Genomic DNA, 21,034 nt, shown 5'->3' on the forward strand with positions numbered 1-21,034 from the left:
CCCTTTTGAATCTGGACATTTTGGCCTTTCAGCTTCATTTCTCTGGATCGTATACCTGGAAGCATGAACCCTCACGTCCCTCCTCAGCCTTCCTGTCTGCTTCCTGAAGGGGATTTTTGAGTCTGTCACAGGCAGATGGTGCCAAATATGAGGCAAGACGGCAGAGCCTTAAGCTAAGGAGAAAGGAAACAATATTCACCTCTGCAATCCCTTTGCTTCAGGGAACATAGGAGAATCTGCCTTCTCAGCGCAGAAGAGGCTCTCTCATCTGGGCTGAAAAAAGGTTGTCACCCTTGTGGCTGTACCATTTCCTGTGATGAGTTTGTGCCTTTTAATAAACAGGCATTAACCAAGTCAGGCCTAACCAGTTAATATAAAAAATATCTTCAGTGCCTTCTTTAAACTAGTGGAAGAAGCAAAACAGTCGGTGCCCACTTGAATTTTAAGGGCAAGAGTGAGTGAGGCATGCAGCCAAAGGAAAGCTGCCTGTCTACATCCAAGCTGCTGCTGCTGACTTGCTTGTATCCAGTAAGAGTCACATCCTGGAGCTGTATCCAGGACCTGATTAGGTAGTTTTTGAGATAAAACCATTTCTCTGGAATTTTCTTGACTCCAGTGCAAGTGAGTAATTTGTTTTTTGAGCACGGAGGATGGGTTGCTGTTGTGGCTTCCTTCAGTTACCTGAAGTGACTCTTCTTCAGCCTTCTTCTGCTGACCTTCAAGCACTCGTAAGTCAGCATTGCGAGTGGCTCTGTCCCGGTCCCAAGCCGTAGAGATGGCCTCCAAGGGGATCCAGTGCGAGTGTTAGGGGCTTCCCTGGAACATCAAGTCCTGGCTGTTTAAAATAAGTGATCCCCAGGTGTTACTTATAGCTTCTTGTGTACAGATCAGGAGGGCAACATTGTTGTTCCCATTTTACAGGCAGAGCAGCTGAAGCACAGGGAGAAGTGATTTATCCAAGGATACTCAGCAGACCAGTAGCAGAGCTGGGAACTGATCCCTGGCCTCCAGAGACCTCATTATAAGGCTCCTTTCATTAGGCATCATTGCCTCCCTGCTATCATTGGGTGCGTGTTGGGGCAGTTATGTTGTACAGGCTGCTGCTGAGCTTGCCTGTCTACTGCTGCTGCCAGAAGGAGGGGAGATGGGAGAAGGTGACTTTCCCTGGGCCTGTAGCAGAAAGGCTGGGGCTGCTTTGGTGCAGGGTTTCAATGTGCATATAGTTTTGCCTGCCCTCACTTTGTGACCAAATTCTGGGTGCCCAGAGAGCAAGAGAAAGAGTGAGCATATGTGTGTGTCCACCAGGCTGTGGCTTGTGCCATGGAGGTGACCCCTATATAGAACATTCTGCCAGGCCTGTGCTGGAGGCTGCAGGTGGGCATCAGTGGTACATAGGCCACAAGGGGTGGTTGCCCTATTACTCTGAATAACTGGAGACTTGCTACCACTAGGCTGGGTGTCTTGCTGCTTGGAATGTGTGCTAGGACAGGGGGAGCAGGGCCTCCCAGCCAGGTTTGGGGTCGATTCGTGCAGTGTATCTGAATCAAGCCAGTGCCTTTGGCCTGAGATGTCTGGGGAACACATCTGAGCCAGCTGCCTTGCTCTCAGGCTCATCCTGCATGGTGCTGCTGAAGCTCTGTGTGAGAGGCCTGGGGAGCCAGTGAACTGTTGCTGTGGGTCTGGGGCAGTGCCCTGCTATCTAACCACAGTCTGTTGGATGTGTTGTAGAAGGCAGGGTGCTTTGCCACCCATGCACATGGTTCTTTGAGCTCCCAGACTGAGTCACGTGCTCCAGCGTCCTCTGCTGCTCCTTTCTAGTGCCTTGGGTGAACCCTGACGCCTGTCCTCTCTGCTGGAGTCCGTCCCTGCACCCAGGAGTTCCCTGTGGTCCCCTGGCTCTGGTTCTCTGGCCTGGGAGAGGCCAGGAGACCAACCTTGTGGCCACTAGCCTTCTAGCTACAGCTGCCCCATGGGGGGAAGTTATGGAGACAGTCTGCTGCTTTCCCTCACTTCAGCCTTCCCCAGCCCTGGCTTGGGAAGACTTATGGGCAGTCCCCTCTACCGCCCTCCCAGCTCTCTGGGAACTCCTGCTGATACCCACCAGGTCCTGGCTTGCTGCCTCCTCCCAAGAACAACTGCAGACATCTAGCTGCTTTGCCTGCTTCCTCTTTCCCTGTTTATTACTCTGATGGCCGCCCTTACCCTCGCCCTCCTAATGTGGCCCACTGAGCTGCCCTCCCTCTGCTTACTTACAGGGGTAGTAACCCCGTCAGTGGCCCTCCATCTGAACTGTAGCTCTGGGTGAAGACTGTTCTGCAAAATTTCCATGTCCAATTTGTTTGGGGCTGTGTGGGGTACATGGCAGGGGTGGGGTATGGCACAAAGAATAACCACAGCAGGGACTCTTTAAAAAATGGGAAGAGCCTACATCTCTTATTCTTCTGTACAATTCAAAGATGGCCAATGAGGGGGAGAGTTGGGGGGTGGGGGATATGAATTAACCATGTTTTATATATAATATGCTTTTAAAGGGTCAAGCACCAAAAATGCTAGCCCACCAAAAACCCCTTCCATGGGCTGGGGAGCTTCTTAAAGCAGCGCTCCCCTTTTCCAGCTAGCTTGAGGCTTTCCCTGGTACTGGTGGTGATGCCTGCTGTGCTGTATCGGACTTCTTTAGAAACCGATGTGACCACACCCCAGTCAGCCAGAGATTGGGGGGTAGTGGCTTTCTGAGAGGTTGCAAACAGGCCCTGCTCAGTGAGCACCTCTGCCTGGCGTGTCCCGGCTCGGGGCATGCAGAGCTCTGACAGGTTCCCATGTATGCATTGTCAGGTTTCCCCCAGACGGACAGGATGGCGCAGTGGAACCAGCTGCAGCAGCTCGACACCCGGTACTTGGAGCAGCTCCACCAGCTCTACAGTGACAGCTTCCCCATGGAGCTGCGGCAGTTCTTGGCCCCCTGGATTGAGAGCCAGGACTGGTAAGGCCTTGTTGTGTGTGGGTGCAGTGTGTCTGCTGGGATATTCCTCCTCCTTCTCCCCCCCACAACTGCACATGCACACTGAAATGACTATTCCTTCTGAAGAAGCTGGGAATGGCCTTGCTGCAAAAGGAGAGAACAGGCAAGAGGGGTAGGTGAACTCAGAGCCGCTGCTTGATTCCCTGGGGGACAGTCCCCTGCCCCTATTCCACAGGTCTGATGCAGCACCAGGTGCTAGTCGTGCCCTGAAAGATTTGCCCCCGCTGGGCGTATGTGCTGCCCACAGGGCTGTTCGGCACTTTCCTCCACTCCTGCAAAGGGTGAGTCTTTCCCTGGATGATCTTCCCCTCGTACAAGTGGTGCCTGAGGGACTTTACCAACATGGCAGCCACTGCTCTCTGCCCTTGACCTCCTTGCTCACAACGTTTGCTGCCTTGTGGGTAAACACCAATGACTGACCTGTGCAGAAAGGGCAGCATGTAAGTGTGGTGCTGGACGTCAGGATGAGGAAAAGCGAAGGCCTGAAACACATGACCCCTTGCAGCAGGGATTTAAAACAGCATCTGCTGCCCGCAGGCCTGGGATCAGGCATTGGCTCTCCCCAAGTATCCTCAGTGAACTGTGCTGCTGTGGGACGTGGGCTGCGTTTGCATGGGGCTGGCTCAGGGCCTAGAACTGAGTGGTCTAGCCATGCCTCAGAAGGATTTTCATGCTCAGCTGCCTGCATAAATGAGCCGGTGTCTGTGCACCCAAGCGAGTAAGCCACTGTCTGCAGCCTCTCTACTTAAGCATGCACACACGGTCTTCTTGCAGAAATGTCAGACTCCTTCCAGAAGCTTCCTGAATGTCTGTGTCCTGGGTTCAAGTTCCAGTAGGGATTGATTATGGTTAAACTAAGGGTATAAATGACTAAACTAGCGACAGTCCTTTTAAGAGACTGTGAGTCTCATCCTAGTCTAGGGTGAGGAAGAAGTAACTCTGCTGAAGTCTGGGGTGAGGTGAGCATGAGTGGGGTCAGGCCCATTCCAGCTGCAGTCCTGCCTGTCACTCCAAGGTGCCCTCCTCATGCTGGGGCTGGGTGCTGAGGATGCAAGCATGTTTGAGTCCCCGTTTTTATCTGCCTTCTTCCCCCTCCACCCCCCACACAGGGCCTACGCTGCCAGCAAGGAGTCTCACGCCACACTGGTGTTCCACAACCTGCTGGGTGAGATAGATCAGCAGTACAGCCGCTTCCTGCAGGAGTCCAACGTCCTCTACCAGCACAACCTGCGCAGGATCAAGCAGTTTCTGCAGGTGAGCATGGCTTGGGGCATGGGACAGAGCTGCAGGTGAGAGGGGTCTCCACCAGGCGCCTCTCAAGCCAGCATGGCATGGACATTGGCAACATGGGGTTGTGCTGTGGCGCTTTGTCTCCGTGTTGTGCTTACCCCTCTGCTGAGCCATGGCAGAGTTCTTGGCCTTGCCAGCCAACAGGGAACGGTTTTATTGGCTCCCCAGTGTCAGTGCACTGGGTGCTGCATTCACTGAATTCAGGCATGAGGGCTGGGTCTCCCTTAAGCCTTCTATAACCACCCAAGTGACCCAGGTTATGTATATGTGTGCCATCCTGTATGTATATAATTATGCCCCTAGTGTGGCCCCTTGTGCATGTATGTCTGCATAGTTTATCCCCATACTAATCAGTACCAGTATATATGCTGGTATAACTCAGCCTACTTGAGCACATACCAGCAAAACTGCCTGTATTGTCTATCACACTCTGAACAGAACCATTCCTTTGGTACCCAGTCCTGGGGCACAGGTCTGGCCTGGTACAGAGACCCCTTTGTTGCAGAGAGGTCTGTTTGTGCAGATCGGAACCAGGCCCAGAGCCTCCTGCTAAAGCTGGCCAATGCCCTCGTGTTTCCTTGCTGGCAGGGTCAGGAGTGTGCTTGTTTTAGTTTTTATTGCAGGACATAAATTCTCCTCTCCCCCCTGCAGATGGGGGCCCTGGCAGCATTGCTGCATGTCTGCCCAGAACCCTAGACCTGAAACCCAGCTAAGCTGGCATGCCGTTGGTCAGGAATCTCTCCCTCTGACCCCCCCCAGTGGGAGCTGGAGCGTAGGAATGCGCCATCTTGGCCAGCTAGTCCTGGAAGCCTGGCTGGCATTTCCACTCCATTCCTGAAATGCCACAAGGAAGAGCAGAGGTCAGGCATTGCTGCTGAAGGCAGCCCCTCTGCCTCTCCTCAGGTGCCCAAGGGAGGAAGCAGCATGTGTGCTTGGCCATCTCATCTGTGAGACGCTGATATTCCTCTCCACTTTCCCTGCCCAGGTCTGGCATTGTGACGCTGCTGTGGCCATGACCAGTGTTGAGCAGGAAGGTGGAAGGGGATGTCCTTGGTTTGAGAGTTGGGTTATTTGCTTCTTACTGTTTTAATGAATTCCTGGATGTCTCTGCACCCTCAGCTTTGCCAGGCTGAGCTGTGGAAAGCAGACATTGGATAAATAATGCTGCGAAGTGTCAGGTAGCGGTCAAAGCAAGACTGGGGCCCAGGACTCTGAGGTTCTGTTCCCAACTCTGAGGGATTCACCGTGTGACCCAGGTGCTTCCTCCTCCTAGTGTCTGAGGTGTCTTGTAGTGTAGGAATTGGCTTCAGTCTCCCTAGGGGCTATGGTGGCTCTGCCAACTACTCCTAAAACAACATGCTTGAATGTGGCATACTTCACAAGGGAAACATGATTATGTGAACCCGGCATGGGAAAGTAGGAGGCGAGGCTTGGGCCCAGACCCTGTGAAACTGAAATGAGCCCTGGTCATATTGTATCTTGTCGGGGAACCCAGAACGGGAAGTCTCAGCACACAGATTTTGATTCCCAATTTCTCTTGCTAGGGTGTGCAGTTTCCCTGGACAAATCACAGCCTTGAATGTGTGTGGGAAAACTGGCATTGTCTAATTCTGTGCATTACTTCTTCTCTTTCATAACCCTTACAGAGCAGGTACCTGGAGAAACCAATGGAAATTGCCCGCATTGTAGCTCGGTGTCTGTGGGAAGAATCTCGCCTTCTCCAAACGGCTGCAACCGCAGCTCAGGTGAGATGGGAGCTGTTCCCTCCCTGTAGGTTGTGCCACGTTGGGCATTGTGGGAGGGATCAGCTGACTAAATCACCAAGTGTGAAGGCTATGTGTGTTCCTAGCCCAAGGGTGGGCAGTTGGGCAATTATTTGGGCCTGCGGGGCCACATCAGGAATTCTGATGAGCTGTCAAGGGCTGGGTTGGTACCACCCACCCCATGCAACAACTCACCAGAACTCCCTTTGTGAGATGGGACTGCAGGCAGGTGGGGACCAGAGCTGGTGGGTGAAGCTGGGGTCACATGGCAGTGTCATGGGATGGTGACATTGAGGGGCTGGGGCTGGGGTAGAGCCATGATCCACTGCCCACATACCCCTGTGACTGGTGCGCAGGTTCTGTGGGCAGATGCTTGCAGGGAGTGGATCATGGCTCTGCCCTGGGCCCCAGCCCCACGCTATCACAATCCCAAGGTCCTGGCCCCAGATCCAGCTGTGAGTCATGCCACGTGGCTCCTGGCCAGTGTCCATGGAGACCCCAGGATCGTGGGGCAGGAACAGTGCAGGGCAGGGGCAGAGCCTAGGTTCTGTGGGCAGGGATGTGCAGGGCCAAGGTGTGGGGCAGAGCTGCAGTTTGCTCCCTTCATGCTCCTGCCTTGTGGGGAGGGTATGGGGTGTGTGTGTGGGTGGGGCATGTGAGCACACATGAGTGGGAAGCTGCCTGGGTGCTAGGTCCCAGCAGTGCAGGGTGAGGGGAGATATGGGGGTGGGGCAGGGGGCACATGCAGCAGAGCTTTCCCAGGTGGTGCAGTCTGTAGTTGCCCCTGCAGTGTTCCACATGAGGCCAAGCCCTGCAGGCACCCACCAGCTCAGCCCCAGCCAGCACCCACAGCTTACTGTCAGGGCTGCTCCTGGTGCAGCTGCAGCCTCCTGGGTGCTGCTCAGCTCCCCTTGCCTCCAGCAGCTCCCCCTGCTTCTGTCTCTGCTGTACTGCTCTGGGCAGGGAAAAAGCTCCAGCTGGACGGCTCCTGACCCAGCGTGCAGAGCTCTGGCTCCTGGCTGCCTTCCACCCACTTGGCCACTGGCAGGGGCAGGAGGAGGAGCTGCTGCTGGAGGTGAGGGGAGCTGAGAAGCTCCTGGGTGGCTACAGCCACACTGGGAGCAGCCCCAGTCCTGGAAGCTATGCATGCTGGCTGGGGCTGGCAGGCATGGGCAGGAGTGCAGTGATGGCTTCCCTGATGGATGCTCAGCCCCATGTGGAGTGCTGTAGGGGCAGCTATGGGCTGGATCCAGTGAACTGGCTGGCATCCCCTGCATGCCAGATCCAATTAGTTGGAGGGTCAGATATGGCCCACGGGCCATATTTTTGCCCACCCCTGTCCTAGCCTATCCTCAGCAAAGAGAACTAGTGTTTCCTCCTTCACATAGTCTGACTGGTCACTTGCTGCTTTTTAAAGTAGCACACAGCCTGGATACTGCTGAGATCCTCACATCAGCCTTCTGGGCCTGGAGGAATTTAAACAAATCTGCTTTGCCCTGGAGGACTAATCAAGACAGAGCTACGTTAGCTCAGTGTTGCGCATGACACAGCAAAAAGTACAGGAAAGCTGTTGTACTCTGCTCTTGCTTCTGTTTGCTAGGCAGCGACAGCTTAAAGTGTGGTACAAAGCAAATCCTTGAATGTCCTTCAGCTGGGGATGATTTCCTTAGACTGAGGGACCCCAGTCTACCTGCACCTGTCTTACAGTCCGATTTGTAGGCTGTCCCTGGTCGAGAGCATCTGTTCTTGTTAAACGAGTGTGTTGCACCTACCACCCACGAGTTCATAGTCGTAGAGCTGTTGCAGTACAAATAACTAGCTGTCTTGCCCTTTATTAGTGACAAAGAGGAAAACCTACTAGGGGCCAGGGTGCCTGACAGGCACTTGAGCAAGGCACTGTGGTTGCTTAGCTAGTTCCCAAAAGGGAAAAGGTGTTGCCATGAACTTCCTGGGCACTGATGCTCTTCTTATTTCCTCTCTGCAGCAAGGTGGGCAGGCAACTCACCCCACAGCTGCTGTAGTGACGGAGAAACAGCAAATGCTGGAGCAGCATCTGCAGGACGTGAGGAAGAGGGTGCAGGTATGTGCATCACCTGTCCTGGGAATGGCCCCAGGCATTCCCTTCTCTCAGCTGTGCCACAACATGGGTCAGTACCTTTGGAGCTCTGACCCTGAAATAAGCCCTGGTCTTTGACCCTGCAGGATCTTGAGCAAAAGATGAAGGTAGTGGAGAACCTCCAGGATGACTTTGACTTCAACTACAAGACCCTGAAAAGTCAAGGAGGTAACTGGAACATGTGGATGACTAGCAAAGGGTAGGCTGTGCCCGTAAGGGCATGCTGGAAGGTATAGTTTAGCCTGTGCTGGCACTGCTGTTCATCCTTCCCACAAGAAAGGATCATGGCACTGGCCTGCAATGGGGAAACCAATGTTTTGTTCCTACTACTGCCCCAGGGACCTTAAGCAAGTCCCTTGGCCTCTCCAGGTACCAGCTCCCCATCTGTTGAATGTGGATGATAGTTCTGTCCTGCTGTATCTGAGGTGACCATGTCCCAGGGGGGGTGGAGTCCAGACAGGTGGAGATTCCTGGTTATAAATGGCAAGCATAGTACAGCACCTGTTCCTTCTCTGCTGGGAGTTGCGGGGGTGGGTGGGTGGGTGTGTATTGCGGGGGCAAAGATGGCACTTGTTTGGTCCTATCAGAATGCTGGAACAGACATGGCTGGCTGGTAACTTCGTCTTCTCCCTGTACAGACATGCAGGATCTGAATGGAAATAATCAGTCAGTGACACGGCAGAAAATGCAGCAGCTGGAGCAGATGCTGACAGCACTCGACCAAATGCGCAGGGTACAGAGATTTCCCCTCCACATGCATGCCCTGATTTTTCTTCAGCTTCTGGCTTGTCCCCACCAGTTTTCCAATATTGTTTGCCTGACAAATCAACCAGCCCCTAGCCCCTTTCACATGGCCTGTATCGGTTTGAGGCTACGTAGATTTGACACATTCGCAGCAGGGTTTGCTGCAGGATATTTCAATTGGCTTAGCAACTGCTTGAGGTTAAGCTAATGCACCCCCTGCCTGGAGAGCAGCCTGGGGCCAGGGGGCCGAGAAGGTCTTTGCTGTCATTTTTAAGCACTGTGATGAGTGACTGGGATTTTTTGCTGGGAGCTGAGTATTCTGGGAAACCTGGCCCCTGATGTGGATACCCAGCACTGGAATGTCTGGCTTCAAGTAGTGTAACTTGGGATCCAAGTGCTGGGCTATCACAGGGGCATACATGCAAAGCTGCACATCAGTTCTCACAAGCCAGCAAATGCCTGTAGAGAGCCTCTCCTGTCTGAGTCTGGAGCTTGCAGGATCTAAGGGGACCTGATGACCTTGGTCTTGGTTTTCTATTAACCAGGGGATTGTGAGCGAACTGGCTGGGCTCCTGTCGGCCATGGAGTATGTGCAGAAAACACTGGCAGATGAGGAGCTGGCTGACTGGAAGAGAAGGCAGCAGATTGCGTGCATTGGGGGCCCTCCCAACATCTGCCTGGATCGCCTGGAAAACTGGTAAAGAGCTAGGAGCCCATTCTCTGCCCAGTTCCCTTGCCTGGCCTCAAGCCAGCAGGAACCTCTCTGCTTTTCCATAAGGCTCTGCATCAAACTAGAAACTGATCTCTCAGCCCCTGTCTCTTGTACCAGCCTTGAAGTGGTCACCAGGGTCCCAGTATAGACGCACCAAATGCTGGCCTGGCAGGCTGCTCAACAGCAGACCTATAGGGTTTGCCTGGCCTATCAAATCTTCCTTTGCCTCAGGCCAACAGGACCAAGCCAGATCCCATCTAGGCCATTTCCAAGTGGTTCTCCCTTGAAGTTTATCAGATCCATGCTATGCCTGTGTCCTGTTGAGAAATACGCAGTTGCACAGAGACATGCACCAAGTTGGGAGCCAGGAAACAAGGAGTCTAGCTCTCTCCTCCATGTGCTCTGGGGTGCTTGGGTGTTGAGATGCTGACAGGCCAATGAATAGGCTGACGAATAATACAAAGCATCTTCCCACATCCTCCAGGATCACATCCCTTGCTGAGTCACAGCTGCAGACCCGCCAGCAGATCAAGAAACTGGAGGAGCTACAGCAAAAAGTGTCCTACAAAGGAGACCCCATAGTCCAGCATCGGCCCATGCTGGAAGAAAGGATTGTGGAGCTGTTCAGGAACCTAATGAAAAGGTGCCATGAGTACTTCATATGGCTGGGGGAAGGAGGGAGAGTGGAAGCTTTCAGCTTGGAACAGGAGGATGGGCTAGGGGCTTTTCCCTCAGTTCCCTGACTGGGAAGGGTGGGTGGCATGGGTGTATCTGTGCTAGGGGTGGGATGTGAGATGCCATCTGATTGCAGTCCCTATACTTTCCTCCTGCAGTGCCTTTGTCGTGGAGAGGCAGCCCTGTATGCCCATGCACCCAGATCGCCCCCTGGTCATCAAAACTGGTGTGCAGTTCACCACCAAAGTCAGGTCTGTGGCTGGCCACGCCATTCTGTTCATATGATAGTGAAGGGAGGGGGCAAGATGGCACTGTTGGGGCAGGGGGTATAACCCTGAATGGGACACCTCCTTTAGGGATGCTGAAGTGCAAATCGCTGTGGGCTCCTAGTCCAGCTGGAGAATGCTTGTATTGGGAGGGCAGCAGATCCAGCCTGCTGGAGGGCAGACGGCTCAGATGAATCTCTACAATTACAAGCTAGTGCCTGACTCGGCCCCAGCTGGGACCTCTGCTCTGTTTCTGGAGGCAGCAGCAGTTCTCCTAAATCTTTGTCTGTGGATGAGCCTGGCAGGCACTGAGGGAGAGGGGGCGGGTGGGGTGCTAGAAGTGTCCAGCACTTCCAGGACCGGCTCTGCAGCTCATCTCTGCCTCCACAGCAGTGCTGTCTTCATGGAGTGTGTCTGCTGCCTTGTCTTGCACAGCCACTGATGCAGCCTGAGGGGTTTCCCTTCACCAGAATGGCAAAGGCATGACTGTCCAGGGGCTGGTGCTGCTTCGCAGCAGTATTAACAACTGATGTAGGAGCTATCAGAGGTGGACAGTGAGAACAGGGGATGGAATTGAGGGACTCAAGTGCTGCTTCCTCTCCTGTGGCCTCTTGGCGCAGTTTAGCAAGCCCTTGCCTCTGTGCCCCAGTCATCCCTGCCACAGAGTGGCAAAAATACTTGCTGGCTTCCCTGGGATGGAGGCTTGTGGAGTGGACAGACCCACTGAGGCTTGGAGAGGAGCTTGGACTGGGCAGCCCCTTATCTTGGCTGGCCCATGCTGTTGTGAGCAGTGATGCCTTCAGGGAACGGTATTCTGCTTCACTGGGTTAACCAGGGTTGAAACTTTCCCCCATAACTGTCTGGCTGATCTGCTCAGCTTGTAGCCACGAGTGAATGCTGCCATAGTGCACTCTTGGCCTGCCCTGGTGCTGACCCCTCTGCTGGCTTTGACAGGTTGCTGGTCAAATTTCCGGAGCTGAACTATCAGCTGAAGATCAAGGTGTGCATTGACAAGTAAGTGCTGTGTCTTGTCCTGGCAGCAGTGCCACCCACAGGGAGTCATTTAAATGGGTTGCTCGCAACTCCTGGAAATGGTGTCTGAAGTGGCAGCTCCTGGCTTCCTGCATGCTCAGCACAGGCCCACCTTCCTCACATGTCCTGGGAGAAACCTTCTATGCGCCAAGGCCCATCCTGACATGGGGGTTTCTGGGGGAGTGAAGTGGTGCCGGAGGCTGGAAGCCCAGCACCCATGGGGAGTTTTCATGCCTGTGGCTCCTTTGGGTGCCTTTATGGTGTGGCTAGTGCTGTGCAGAGACCTTGGGCCCAAAGCAGAGCTGCTGATCCACCTCTGAGTGGGAGAGACAGTGCCCCACTCTGTGGAAAGGGTGTCTCCTCAGCTGTGGATTGACCACTCCCCCTCCCGGTGTCTGTCCTTTCTCTTCCTGCAGGGACTCCGGTGATGTTGCAGCACTCAGGGGGTAAGTAGAGATGTTTGTCTTGTCTCTTCTTCCAGTCTGCCCTTTTCACTCCTTGTTGCATGCCATTCGCCTCAACAGCCCCCCCCCATTGCATCTGTCTCCTTTCCTGACCCAGCTCCCGGAAGTTCAATATCCTGGGGACAAACACCAAGGTCATGAACATGGAGGAGTCCAACAATGGCAGTCTTTCCGCAGAGTTCAAGCACTTGGTGGGTACCAATGGCTGCTTGTCTGGCCTGGTATTGGCCTTATCGGGGTCTGTGCTTTACCTTCTCCCTTCTTTTTGCAGACACTGCGGGAACAAAGGTGTGGCAACGGGGGCAGAGCCAACTGTGATGTGAGTGCCTGACCTTGCACATGTATCCTAGAGAGTGGGTCCTGGGCCAGGGCTGGAGTGAAATCTCTCTGGCCTGAGGAGAGGGACTGTAAAACTCTACAGTGGGAAGGTGGTGTCAGAACCCCAGCTGAGTTCCCCTATAAAGGGACAGGTGCTTTGTGTTCTCCAGAGCATGGCCATAGGGCCTCCCTTTGGCCTGTGTGGAGCTAATGAGCTGCCAGCCCATACTTTTATGTCCATGGCATTCTGGGACCCAGAGCAGCCTGTAGCCCTGCAGCTGCCAGTCCTGCAAGCATAAGACCATCTGCTGACATCTCGCTATTTGTCCATGTCCCCCTCTCAGGCCTCACTGATAGTCACTGAGGAGCTGCATCTCATCACCTTTGAGACAGAGGTTTATCACCAAGGCCTGAAGATCGACTTGGAGGTGAGCAATGCTGTAGACTAGTGCACCCTTCAGCCCTGAGCCAGTCCGAGAGCTGGGGCAGAGATGGAAAGAGTGACCCCCAAGAAGGCCTCTCTAGCTTCCTTCTTAAAGCTGCAGCTTTTCCAGAGGGTCAGGCTGGGCCCAGATGAGCCCCAGTCTAGATGAGAGTTGGAGCAAGGGGCCAGCCTTCAGGTCTCTTGCCTGCCTACATACACACACAGCTCCTTGATCTGCTCATGTCTTTTGTTGAATTCACAAGGATGTGAGCAGTTTCCAGAGACAGGAAGTAGCTCTGGCCTTGGCAGTCAGCTACACTGTCCCTGAAAGTGAGGAGCACATCCAGGTAGGTGTCTCATTATGGGACATGCACATCGTCTCAGTCTTCAGAGCTGACTGCAACTGCGTTGACACTCTGTTAGGTGGGAGAGTCTCTCAGGACCTGTGGGTATATTGTAGCCTTGAGACCAGCAGTGCTGCTTCTGCAGTTGTGCGGGAATGGGGGCAGGGGTCAGCCAGTAGCAACACACCTTGCCTAAAAAGCTAGGAAGAAATCATGGGCTTCTTTTTCTAGACCCACTCGCTGCCTGTCGTGGTCATTTCGAACATCTGCCAGATGCCGAATGCCTGGGCGTCTATCCTATGGTACAACATGTTGACCAACAACCCCAAGGTATGCGTGTGGCCTATACAAAGTGTCAACACTTGGTGTTCCCTGCCCCTCCTTGGGAGGCAGAGACTCTGGTGCTTCCCACAGGTGCTGGAGGCTGTAGTGACTAAGCTTTAATGGCCGCTGTTTTGGGTCACCAGAAACTGAGTCTGGTACTCAATGGTGTGAGTCAGGGGCCGCAAGAATGGGAGGCCTTTTGAAGAGCAAGCCTGCTCTGTGTTTGGTGGTGCAGATTGGACATGGAGCACTTCCCTGTGCTGTGGTCAGCATGACTCAGCTAGACCTGACCTGCTGCCTACCCCACTTGGGTCACTCCAGATTGCAGGCAGTGCTGTGCTCTGGCTGGTTGTTCCTGAGGTGAAACAGAGCACGTAGAGCTGAAGAAAAGGGTGGCCTCTGGTGTGGGCTACTGCAGACCTACTCCACTGCAGCACATTAGTACCTGGAAAGCCCTGCTGAGCCTTGGGATCCTGCTGTACCAAGTTCTGTCTGTGCTGCAGAGAGCTTCTAGTTTACACAGGCCAAGCAGAGAAGAAGAAATGAAGGCAGTAGGGAGAAAGCAACCTACCCACCATGCACACACTGGCAGCCATACCAGGGTTAGAACCTGGGTCTGTGGAGTCACAATCTGTGCTGCCAACCCCATCTTGATGTTCTCATTCTGTAAAGCCAGGGCACTTGCAGGGGAACATCTGGCTGCTCAGGTGGGCAGTGTTTCCTCTTCAGATCTTTAGACTGCCTGCTCTGTCTGCTGTGCCTACATCTCCAGCTGTGTCAGCCTTGCCTACAGGAACCCTTTTTTGTTCCCTTGCATAGAATGTGAACTTCTTCACCAAGCCGCCAATTGGCACGTGGGACCAGGTGGCTGAGGTGCTGAGCTGGCAGTTCTCCTCCACCACCAAGCGGGGCCTCAGCATCGAGCAGCTCACAACGCTGGCAGAGAAACTCCTAGGTACTAGCTGATGTGGTCACGTGTGCGTAAAATATCCAGCACCCTACTGGAGCTTTGTGTACTGGGTGCTAGTGTGAGAGGTTGTTATAAGCTCCCTTCCAGGCAGGGGAAGCACTGAGTGCTGCCCAGTGGTTATGGCTCTGGGAGAATTTTCCCTGTGTGTGGAGCCCCCCAGTGCTGTGCTTGTCTTGCACAGCAGGACAGGTGCCATGAGATCCATGGCAAAGGCAGGGGCTGGCTTCATTCACAGTGGAACACCCTGGCCAGGGGTCCTGCTGCAGCATCTATAGTATGTGCCATGAGCCTCCCAGCTGGTGCCATCCTTTTTCCCTGGGCTTTGGTAAAAGCACTGCAAACCACTTTGTTTTTTTGAGTGTGGGGAGGTTACTCCCTGGAATGTCTTTCTAGGAGAACTCTCTCAAATAATAACACTTCCCTTTTTCCCCAGGCCCAGGTGTTAACTACTCTGGGTGCCAGATCACATGGGCCAAATTCTGCAAGGTAAGGAACATCTACTCCCCACTTCCCCACTGTGCCTGGTCATACCCCACTTCAGGGGCCTTTGCCCATCCACGGGGCGCACATTGAGGGCTCCCCCATGTTTCTCTGCAGGAGAACATGGCTGGCAAAGGGTTTTCCTTCTGGGTCTGGCTGGACAACATCATTGACCTCGTGAAGAAATATATCCTGGCTCTGTGGAATGAAGGGTGAGCCTGGGTTGTAAGCATCGGGAGGCATTTCTGCCATACAAGGGTGGGATCCCTGCCTCAGGAGGCGAGGGGCTGGGGAGGCGAAGGCTGAAACATGAGCTAGAAGGTGGCCACATGAGGGGCTGCCATGATGCTCATGTCCCCTGGGATTCCTGGTAGGGGTGGGTCAGGTTCAGCTGGCTCTAGAGGTGGCAGACAAATAGACAGAAACATCCTGTTGAAACTTGGGGCAACAAAGCAGACTCTGCCTGGCCTGTGCCAGGGAGCAGATCTGCTTCAGAAGAAGACTCTCCTGTCTGGTTGCATCTCTAAATGAGCACTCCTGGTGCCACCCCTCCCCACTCAGGTACATCATGGGATTCATCAGCAAGGAGCGTGAACGAGCCATCCTGAGCACCAAACCACCAGGTACCTTCCTCCTGAGGTTCAGCGAGAGCAGCAAGGAAGGCGGCATCACCTTCACTTGGGTGGAGAAAGACATCAGTGGTAGGCACCACCCCCACAGGGTAGCGCTTGAGGTGGGAGAGGGGCTTGGCTTCTGCTGAGCCTGTCTGCTTTTATGGCATCTGCAGTCTCTGGTCACTAGCCCATCATCCCCTGTTGCTACAGCTGGAGGGCCCCACATCGTTCCCCTGGCTCCTATGTGGCATGGCAGCTGAGAGCCGATGGCAGAGAGGCTCAGTGACTTGTCCAAGGCCAGCAGGCATCAGGGGCAAGGCAGGGGCTGGAAGCCAGGCTCCCAAGTAAGAGCTCCAGCCCTGGCACTGTCTGGTCTGAACTCAGTGACTGCTGTTCTCAGCCCTGGCATGACAGGCAAGCTGTGTCTTTTGGAGTCAAATGCCAGTGACCCAGTTTCAGTCTCTCCCTTTCTCACTGGAGTGAGTGTCTGCAGCTCTGAATGCTGACAGACCCCAGGCAGGTCTTTGTGGGAATGCAGTTTGTTGGCCCCAGTACTGGCCAGCCCAGCCTGCCCTTCTGTTTCTATCCTGACCTGTCAAGCTGTAGTGCTGATGCATGCAGTTGCTCCCATGGGGCAAGGAACAGCCTTTGGGCTGGTTGGTCCATGTCCTTGACCCTTCTGGTGGGCAGAGGGTAGTCAGTAATCTGTCTGGAAGGGATAGGCAGTGATTGCAACCCCACGTCAAATGCTGCCTCCTTATACAGGGAAGACCCAGATCCAGTCGGTGGAGCCGTACACAAAGCAGCAGCTCAACAGCATGTCGTTTGCGGAAATTATCATGGGCTACAAGATCATGGACGCGACCAACATCCTGGTCTCGCCCCTGGTATACTTGTACCCTGACATCCCCAAGGAAGATGCCTTTGGGAAGTACTGCCGTCCCGAGAGCCAGGAGCACCCTGAAGCCACAGACCCAGGTAGTAGTTGATTTTCCACAGCTGGTATGTCATCTTGTTGGCTACCATAGCTCTGACATCTGAGGCTCTGACATCTGCCTGCAGAGAGGTAATGCCATGGTTTGGTGGGCCCCATCCAGGTGCTGGGACTGGGACCAGATTAGAAGAGTACAGGCTAATGCTGCTGGCTATCTGTCACCAGCTTTTTCAGCTGTGGCTTAGTGGTTACTGATCACTGGGAGCTCTCTTGGCTCCATTCTGGGTCCAGTCTCAGGCAGTGGGGTGAGTGCTCTTAGCCAGTGTCTTGGACATAGCTGCTGGGGAGACACTTCATCTTGGACAGGTGGCAATTGATACAGCTGCTGTTCTCTTCTCCCCATAGGTGCTGCTCCATATCTGAAGACTAAGTTCATATGTGTCACCCCGTAAGTATTCTTGGTGGGGGCTGCAGCTGGGGAAGAATGGGGTCATCTCTGAGCACATGGTTGCATAAGGGCCATGTGAAACTTTCCCCTGGAAACAGTCACTTTTCTGTTTATAACTACACAGTGTATGTGACAGGACTTGTGTAGCACCTGGTGCAATGGTGGCCCAAGAGGCACCCTGAGAGACAACCCTGGCCCCACCTGGGGCTTATAGTCTGCACAGACAAAGTGCAAGGATGGGAGAACAGACCTTTTTTCTCATCTGGCAGAGGTTCAGGAAGATTCCTTGACTTGCCCAAGGTCACACAAAAGGAGTCTGTGGCAGAGCTGGGACCTGAATTGAAGTCTCCAGAGTCCCACTCCACTGCCTTGACCATAAGCCCATCCTCACCAATAGAGTCCCTTTCCCAAGCAGGTCCTGCTCCCTCTGAGCCTGGGCTGCCCTGTGGAAGTAGGAATGGACTCTTGTGACACCTCCATTGCATGGCCAGAGAGAGCTCTCGCCACCTCTCTGGCTAGGCTGGACTAGCATGGCTTTTCTCATGCTGTTACCATGCCCCCTGCCCCCACCCTCTACAGAACGACCTGCAGTAACACCATTGACCTGCCAATGTCCCCACGCACGCTGGACTCGCTCATGCAGTTTGGGAACAACAGCGAGGGAGCGGAGGCCAACGCAGGAGGCCAGTTTGGTGAGTTGGTGAGGTTGGGTGTTATTAGGTGTAGAAGCCAAGAGGCCCTTGAGCTCTTCTCATCACTTAGCAGTAGCAGGGGGCTCATGGAATCTGGATCCAGTCTCTTCCAGGTCCTAACCCCATTCTTAATCTCTCCATGGTCCCTATGCTCCTCAAGAGGTCCCTCCCTTGATGCAGGCTTGGGGCTCAAGACCACTCTGGGCACTCCCATACCATTCTCCTTGCACTCCAGTTCTGGCTGGCTGCAACTTGTTGCTTTGTGTTCATGTCCTGCAGAGTCTCTGACCTTTGACATGGAGCTGACTCCAGAATGCGCCTCCTCACCCATGTGACCTGCCTCAAGTGCTGCCCTCCTGCAGCCTCTGCAGAGATCGCCCAAGTGATTACAGCTTTCTGGCTCCACATAGTTCCCTCAACCTCATCCTGCTCCGTCATGCATTTGCTACTTGTCCCAGAGCATCTCTGGGCCTTCCCTTGGGGGGGAAATGCCAGACTGTGGGTCCTCATGCTCCATTTACTGCTGTGCGACCGAAGCCAGCAGTTGGTTCTTCAAGGTGGTGCAATTGGTATTTTTTCCAGGGGGGGGGAGGGAGGGGGGGGAAGCGCCTTCTTTTTCTACTTCCTTCTATAACAAACATTATTATTATTATTATAATTATAATAATTATTACTGTTTTTCTCTTTCTGTATCAAGTGCCTAGTAGCACCCAATTGCAGCCTCCAGTTTTATGAAGTGCTTTTGCAGGCCTTGCTATATTGCTGCACTCTCCTGAGGGCTGTCTTCTTTATCCTTCCATTTTTTGCTAACATCCAAATATACATGAGGATTTTTTTAACTGTTGGCTTCTCTACTAGGTAGCTGAGGAAAGAGCCTTGGGCCCCCTCTGGCACAAACTCGCTGCTCTGTGTATGCAGGCTAGGAGGGAAAATGCTGGGATGAAACTCCCCTATCTCCACAGTTGTTTCACTATCTTTTGTCCTCCTGAGGCAGATAGTTCTGGCCTCTATGGGAGGCAACACGGCAGGCTCTGTAGGGCAGTGATCCCATCTACTCTGGCACTCCCAGTGCTTGCACTAGAAGATGGGCAAGTGGGGAGAGAGCCGTTGGGATCAGTGAGGGGCTGGGCTAGGTGGAGCAAATGCAATGGCAAAACAGATGTTGTCCCAGCGGGAGAAGGTGGTGCTTCTCCAGGCTGCAACCTCCTGGGGGGATCCTGCAGGGAATGGCAGCTGGCTCAGGGGTGCTAGGATGGCCCTGGGGAAGGTAGATTTTCATGGGGAGAGGCTGTTGCTTGCCCTGCCTCACCCATGCAGGTAGTGTGCTCTCCTGCTGTCACACAGCTATGTCCCTTCTTTCTGGGTGTGCAGCCTCTCTACAGGAGAGCTCCCTCCACAATTCACGTTGGCATAGTCATTCAGGACTGTCATCCCTGAGCAGGCTGCTACACCTTTTGCCAAAAACAAGTGAGAGAGCTTTTCCCAGTCTATTAGGTTACACTCAGCAGAGCTTGCGGGGGTGCTGGCTCCACCTCTGGCCACCCTGCAAACAGCCGTTCCCAGCTTATAATCTTTCTTCATGGTCATGGCATTGCTGGGTGTTGAGATGCACAGAAGATGGTGCTGAGGGCATTGTAGAGGCCTTGGACTTGGTTTCAGTCTGAGGTTGATTTTCATTGATAAGCTATGACAGGTGAAGGGCCAAGGGGGACTGGGCAACCACCCCCTGGGGTCTAGGTACCAGCACTGGGACACGGGAAAGGGAAGGGTGCCAGCAGCTGCCCCAGCCAGTATCAACAATGTGCCAAACAGCCAGTAGGGGTGTGCCTGCCTGGGGAAGAATTTGTGTCACTCTGCAGCCTGGATCCCCTGGCAGCAGTGGGGTGGGAAGGGGAATGGGAGGGAGGGAGAAGCCATGAATAGTCTTTCTCCACTGCATTGAACCAAACCGAGGGCTGGCAAGATCCCACTCTGCCCAAGCCCCATGTGTCAGACTCTGTGGGCTCAGAGGAGTCTCTTGCAATATTGGACTGGCGCGAGCTGCTGTGAGCGCCTGCATTGTAACGTTTAAACCCTCTTGCTTTGTGAGTGGCTGTGTCTTGACCAAAGGGCTCCGCTGGTTGGCACGTGGAGGAGCTGTGGGCTGGCAGGCTGCCATGCGGCAGACATCAGTCCACACAGCAGCAGTACAGGTTGGGGGAGGGTTGGGAGCTGTGACTTTGTACCCTATTCAGCCCTTCTTGGGCTCCATGAGGGAGACAGTACCAAATGACAGTTAATTGTGATGCTGTGCAGGCTGATGCCAAGCTGGGCATCGTTGGGCACACGTGAATGTGCTGCAGGGGCAAGGACCGTGGAGAAAGGGCCTTTGTCCTCTAGAGCACATCACTGCAGTACCAATGGCCTGGGGTGTGCCTTGTTCACGAAGGTAGACCTGACGGGGGTCATAAGTAGAGCAGGAGAGGTAGCCACCCCCACCACACCTGCCTGCAGACCTGCCCTTGTCTGAGATGTGAGATGAGGGTCTTCACAGGTGGGGTGGAGGGGGCAGTTGCCAGCTAGGTAAGAGGATGAGAGAGAAAGTGGGCGTGTGGGTTGTGCCATGCTGGTGTTCAGCTCAGAGCTACAAGCTGGGCAGAAGACAGCAAGCAGCCTGCCTGGGCCATCAGCTCCAGCAGGGCCAGGAACCAGCCCTTAAGTGCAGACCCAGGAGAGGTGAGTGCTGTTGGCAGGCAGGGGTTCCTCTTTGCCAGCTGGCTCCTCCCCTCCTGCTGCCATACCTGCGGTATTTTGCAGCCTCCAACCTGCATCAGCCGTAGCCTGAGCAGCCGCTCGATACTGTAAAGATTTTTTTTTTTTTTTGTATATTTTATTGCTGTATCTACAGGTTCTAACTTTCTCCTAAATAAACCTTCCAAAATGCCACTTCACTCTGTGGCAGGGCCTCCTGTGTCTGTCTGCACCTGTATGGGGGCACATCCAGCCAGCTATGTGCAGTCTTGCTGGGGGGGGGTGGGGGGCAATACAATGGTTTCAGCCAGCATGGGCCTGCACAGCTGCCACTGTTTCCTGGAGTGGGGAGAGAGGTGAAACCAAATCCTTCTTGCAGCAACAAACACTTGGTTCCAGTTTTGGAGCTGAGCTGTGCTCGGGCCTGCCAGGTCCCTTCTTGCAGGAAGGAAATCCTCTTCATTGGGAGTACTTAGCATGGGCAGCTGCTGGGTGGGAGGGGCAGGCCCTGTTACATTGGGCAGGACACTGGACTTGTTCTGTGTGTGTATGTGTGTGCCCATGCTCGCATGGACACTAGGCCTGTTCTGCATGCTTGTTGCATGTACTTCCCTACTCAAAGCGATGTAGCGCTCCAGCTTGTACCTGGTGCCCAGAGCTGTGTAGTGGGAGGTT

General features: G+C 54.0%; 1 protein-coding gene across 4 annotated transcripts in view; it reads left to right on the forward strand.

The window, feature by feature from the left end:
• The window catches only part of STAT3 (signal transducer and activator of transcription 3), a 36,506-nt gene extending 15,947 nt beyond the window's left edge, over positions 1–20,559 (forward strand). The window contains exons 2-24 of one of the 4 annotated variants that reach the window (XM_019476311.2): positions 2,833–2,980; positions 4,129–4,273; positions 5,956–6,054; positions 8,057–8,152; positions 8,275–8,356; positions 8,827–8,921; positions 9,478–9,629; positions 10,129–10,287; positions 10,478–10,570; positions 11,540–11,599; positions 12,034–12,063; positions 12,179–12,272; positions 12,353–12,400; positions 12,744–12,827; positions 13,399–13,497; positions 14,311–14,446; positions 14,895–14,947; positions 15,059–15,153; positions 15,503–15,642; positions 16,321–16,536; positions 16,895–16,937; positions 17,517–17,629; positions 17,909–20,559. In XM_019476311.2, the coding sequence (XP_019331856.1) occupies positions 2,853–2,980; positions 4,129–4,273; positions 5,956–6,054; positions 8,057–8,152; positions 8,275–8,356; positions 8,827–8,921; positions 9,478–9,629; positions 10,129–10,287; positions 10,478–10,570; positions 11,540–11,599; positions 12,034–12,063; positions 12,179–12,272; positions 12,353–12,400; positions 12,744–12,827; positions 13,399–13,497; positions 14,311–14,446; positions 14,895–14,947; positions 15,059–15,153; positions 15,503–15,642; positions 16,321–16,536; positions 16,895–16,937; positions 17,517–17,629; positions 17,909–17,964 (2,316 nt within the window). In that variant the 5' untranslated portion in view covers positions 2,833–2,852 and the 3' untranslated portion in view covers positions 17,965–20,559. The remainder of the gene's footprint in view (positions 1–2,832; positions 2,981–4,128; positions 4,274–5,955; positions 6,055–8,056; positions 8,153–8,274; positions 8,357–8,826; positions 8,922–9,477; positions 9,630–10,128; positions 10,288–10,477; positions 10,571–11,539; positions 11,600–12,033; positions 12,064–12,178; positions 12,273–12,352; positions 12,401–12,743; positions 12,828–13,398; positions 13,498–14,310; positions 14,447–14,894; positions 14,948–15,058; positions 15,154–15,502; positions 15,643–16,320; positions 16,537–16,894; positions 16,938–17,516; positions 17,630–17,908) is intronic. The other 3 variants (XM_006264562.4, XM_059726913.1, XM_059726912.1) reach the window with 3 other exon arrangements.
• Positions 20,560–21,034: the final 475 nt, after the last annotated feature.

This window comes from Alligator mississippiensis, chromosome 4 (genome assembly GCF_030867095.1).
Source record: "Alligator mississippiensis isolate rAllMis1 chromosome 4, rAllMis1, whole genome shotgun sequence".
NCBI classification, from domain to species: domain Eukaryota; kingdom Metazoa; phylum Chordata; order Crocodylia; family Alligatoridae; genus Alligator; species Alligator mississippiensis.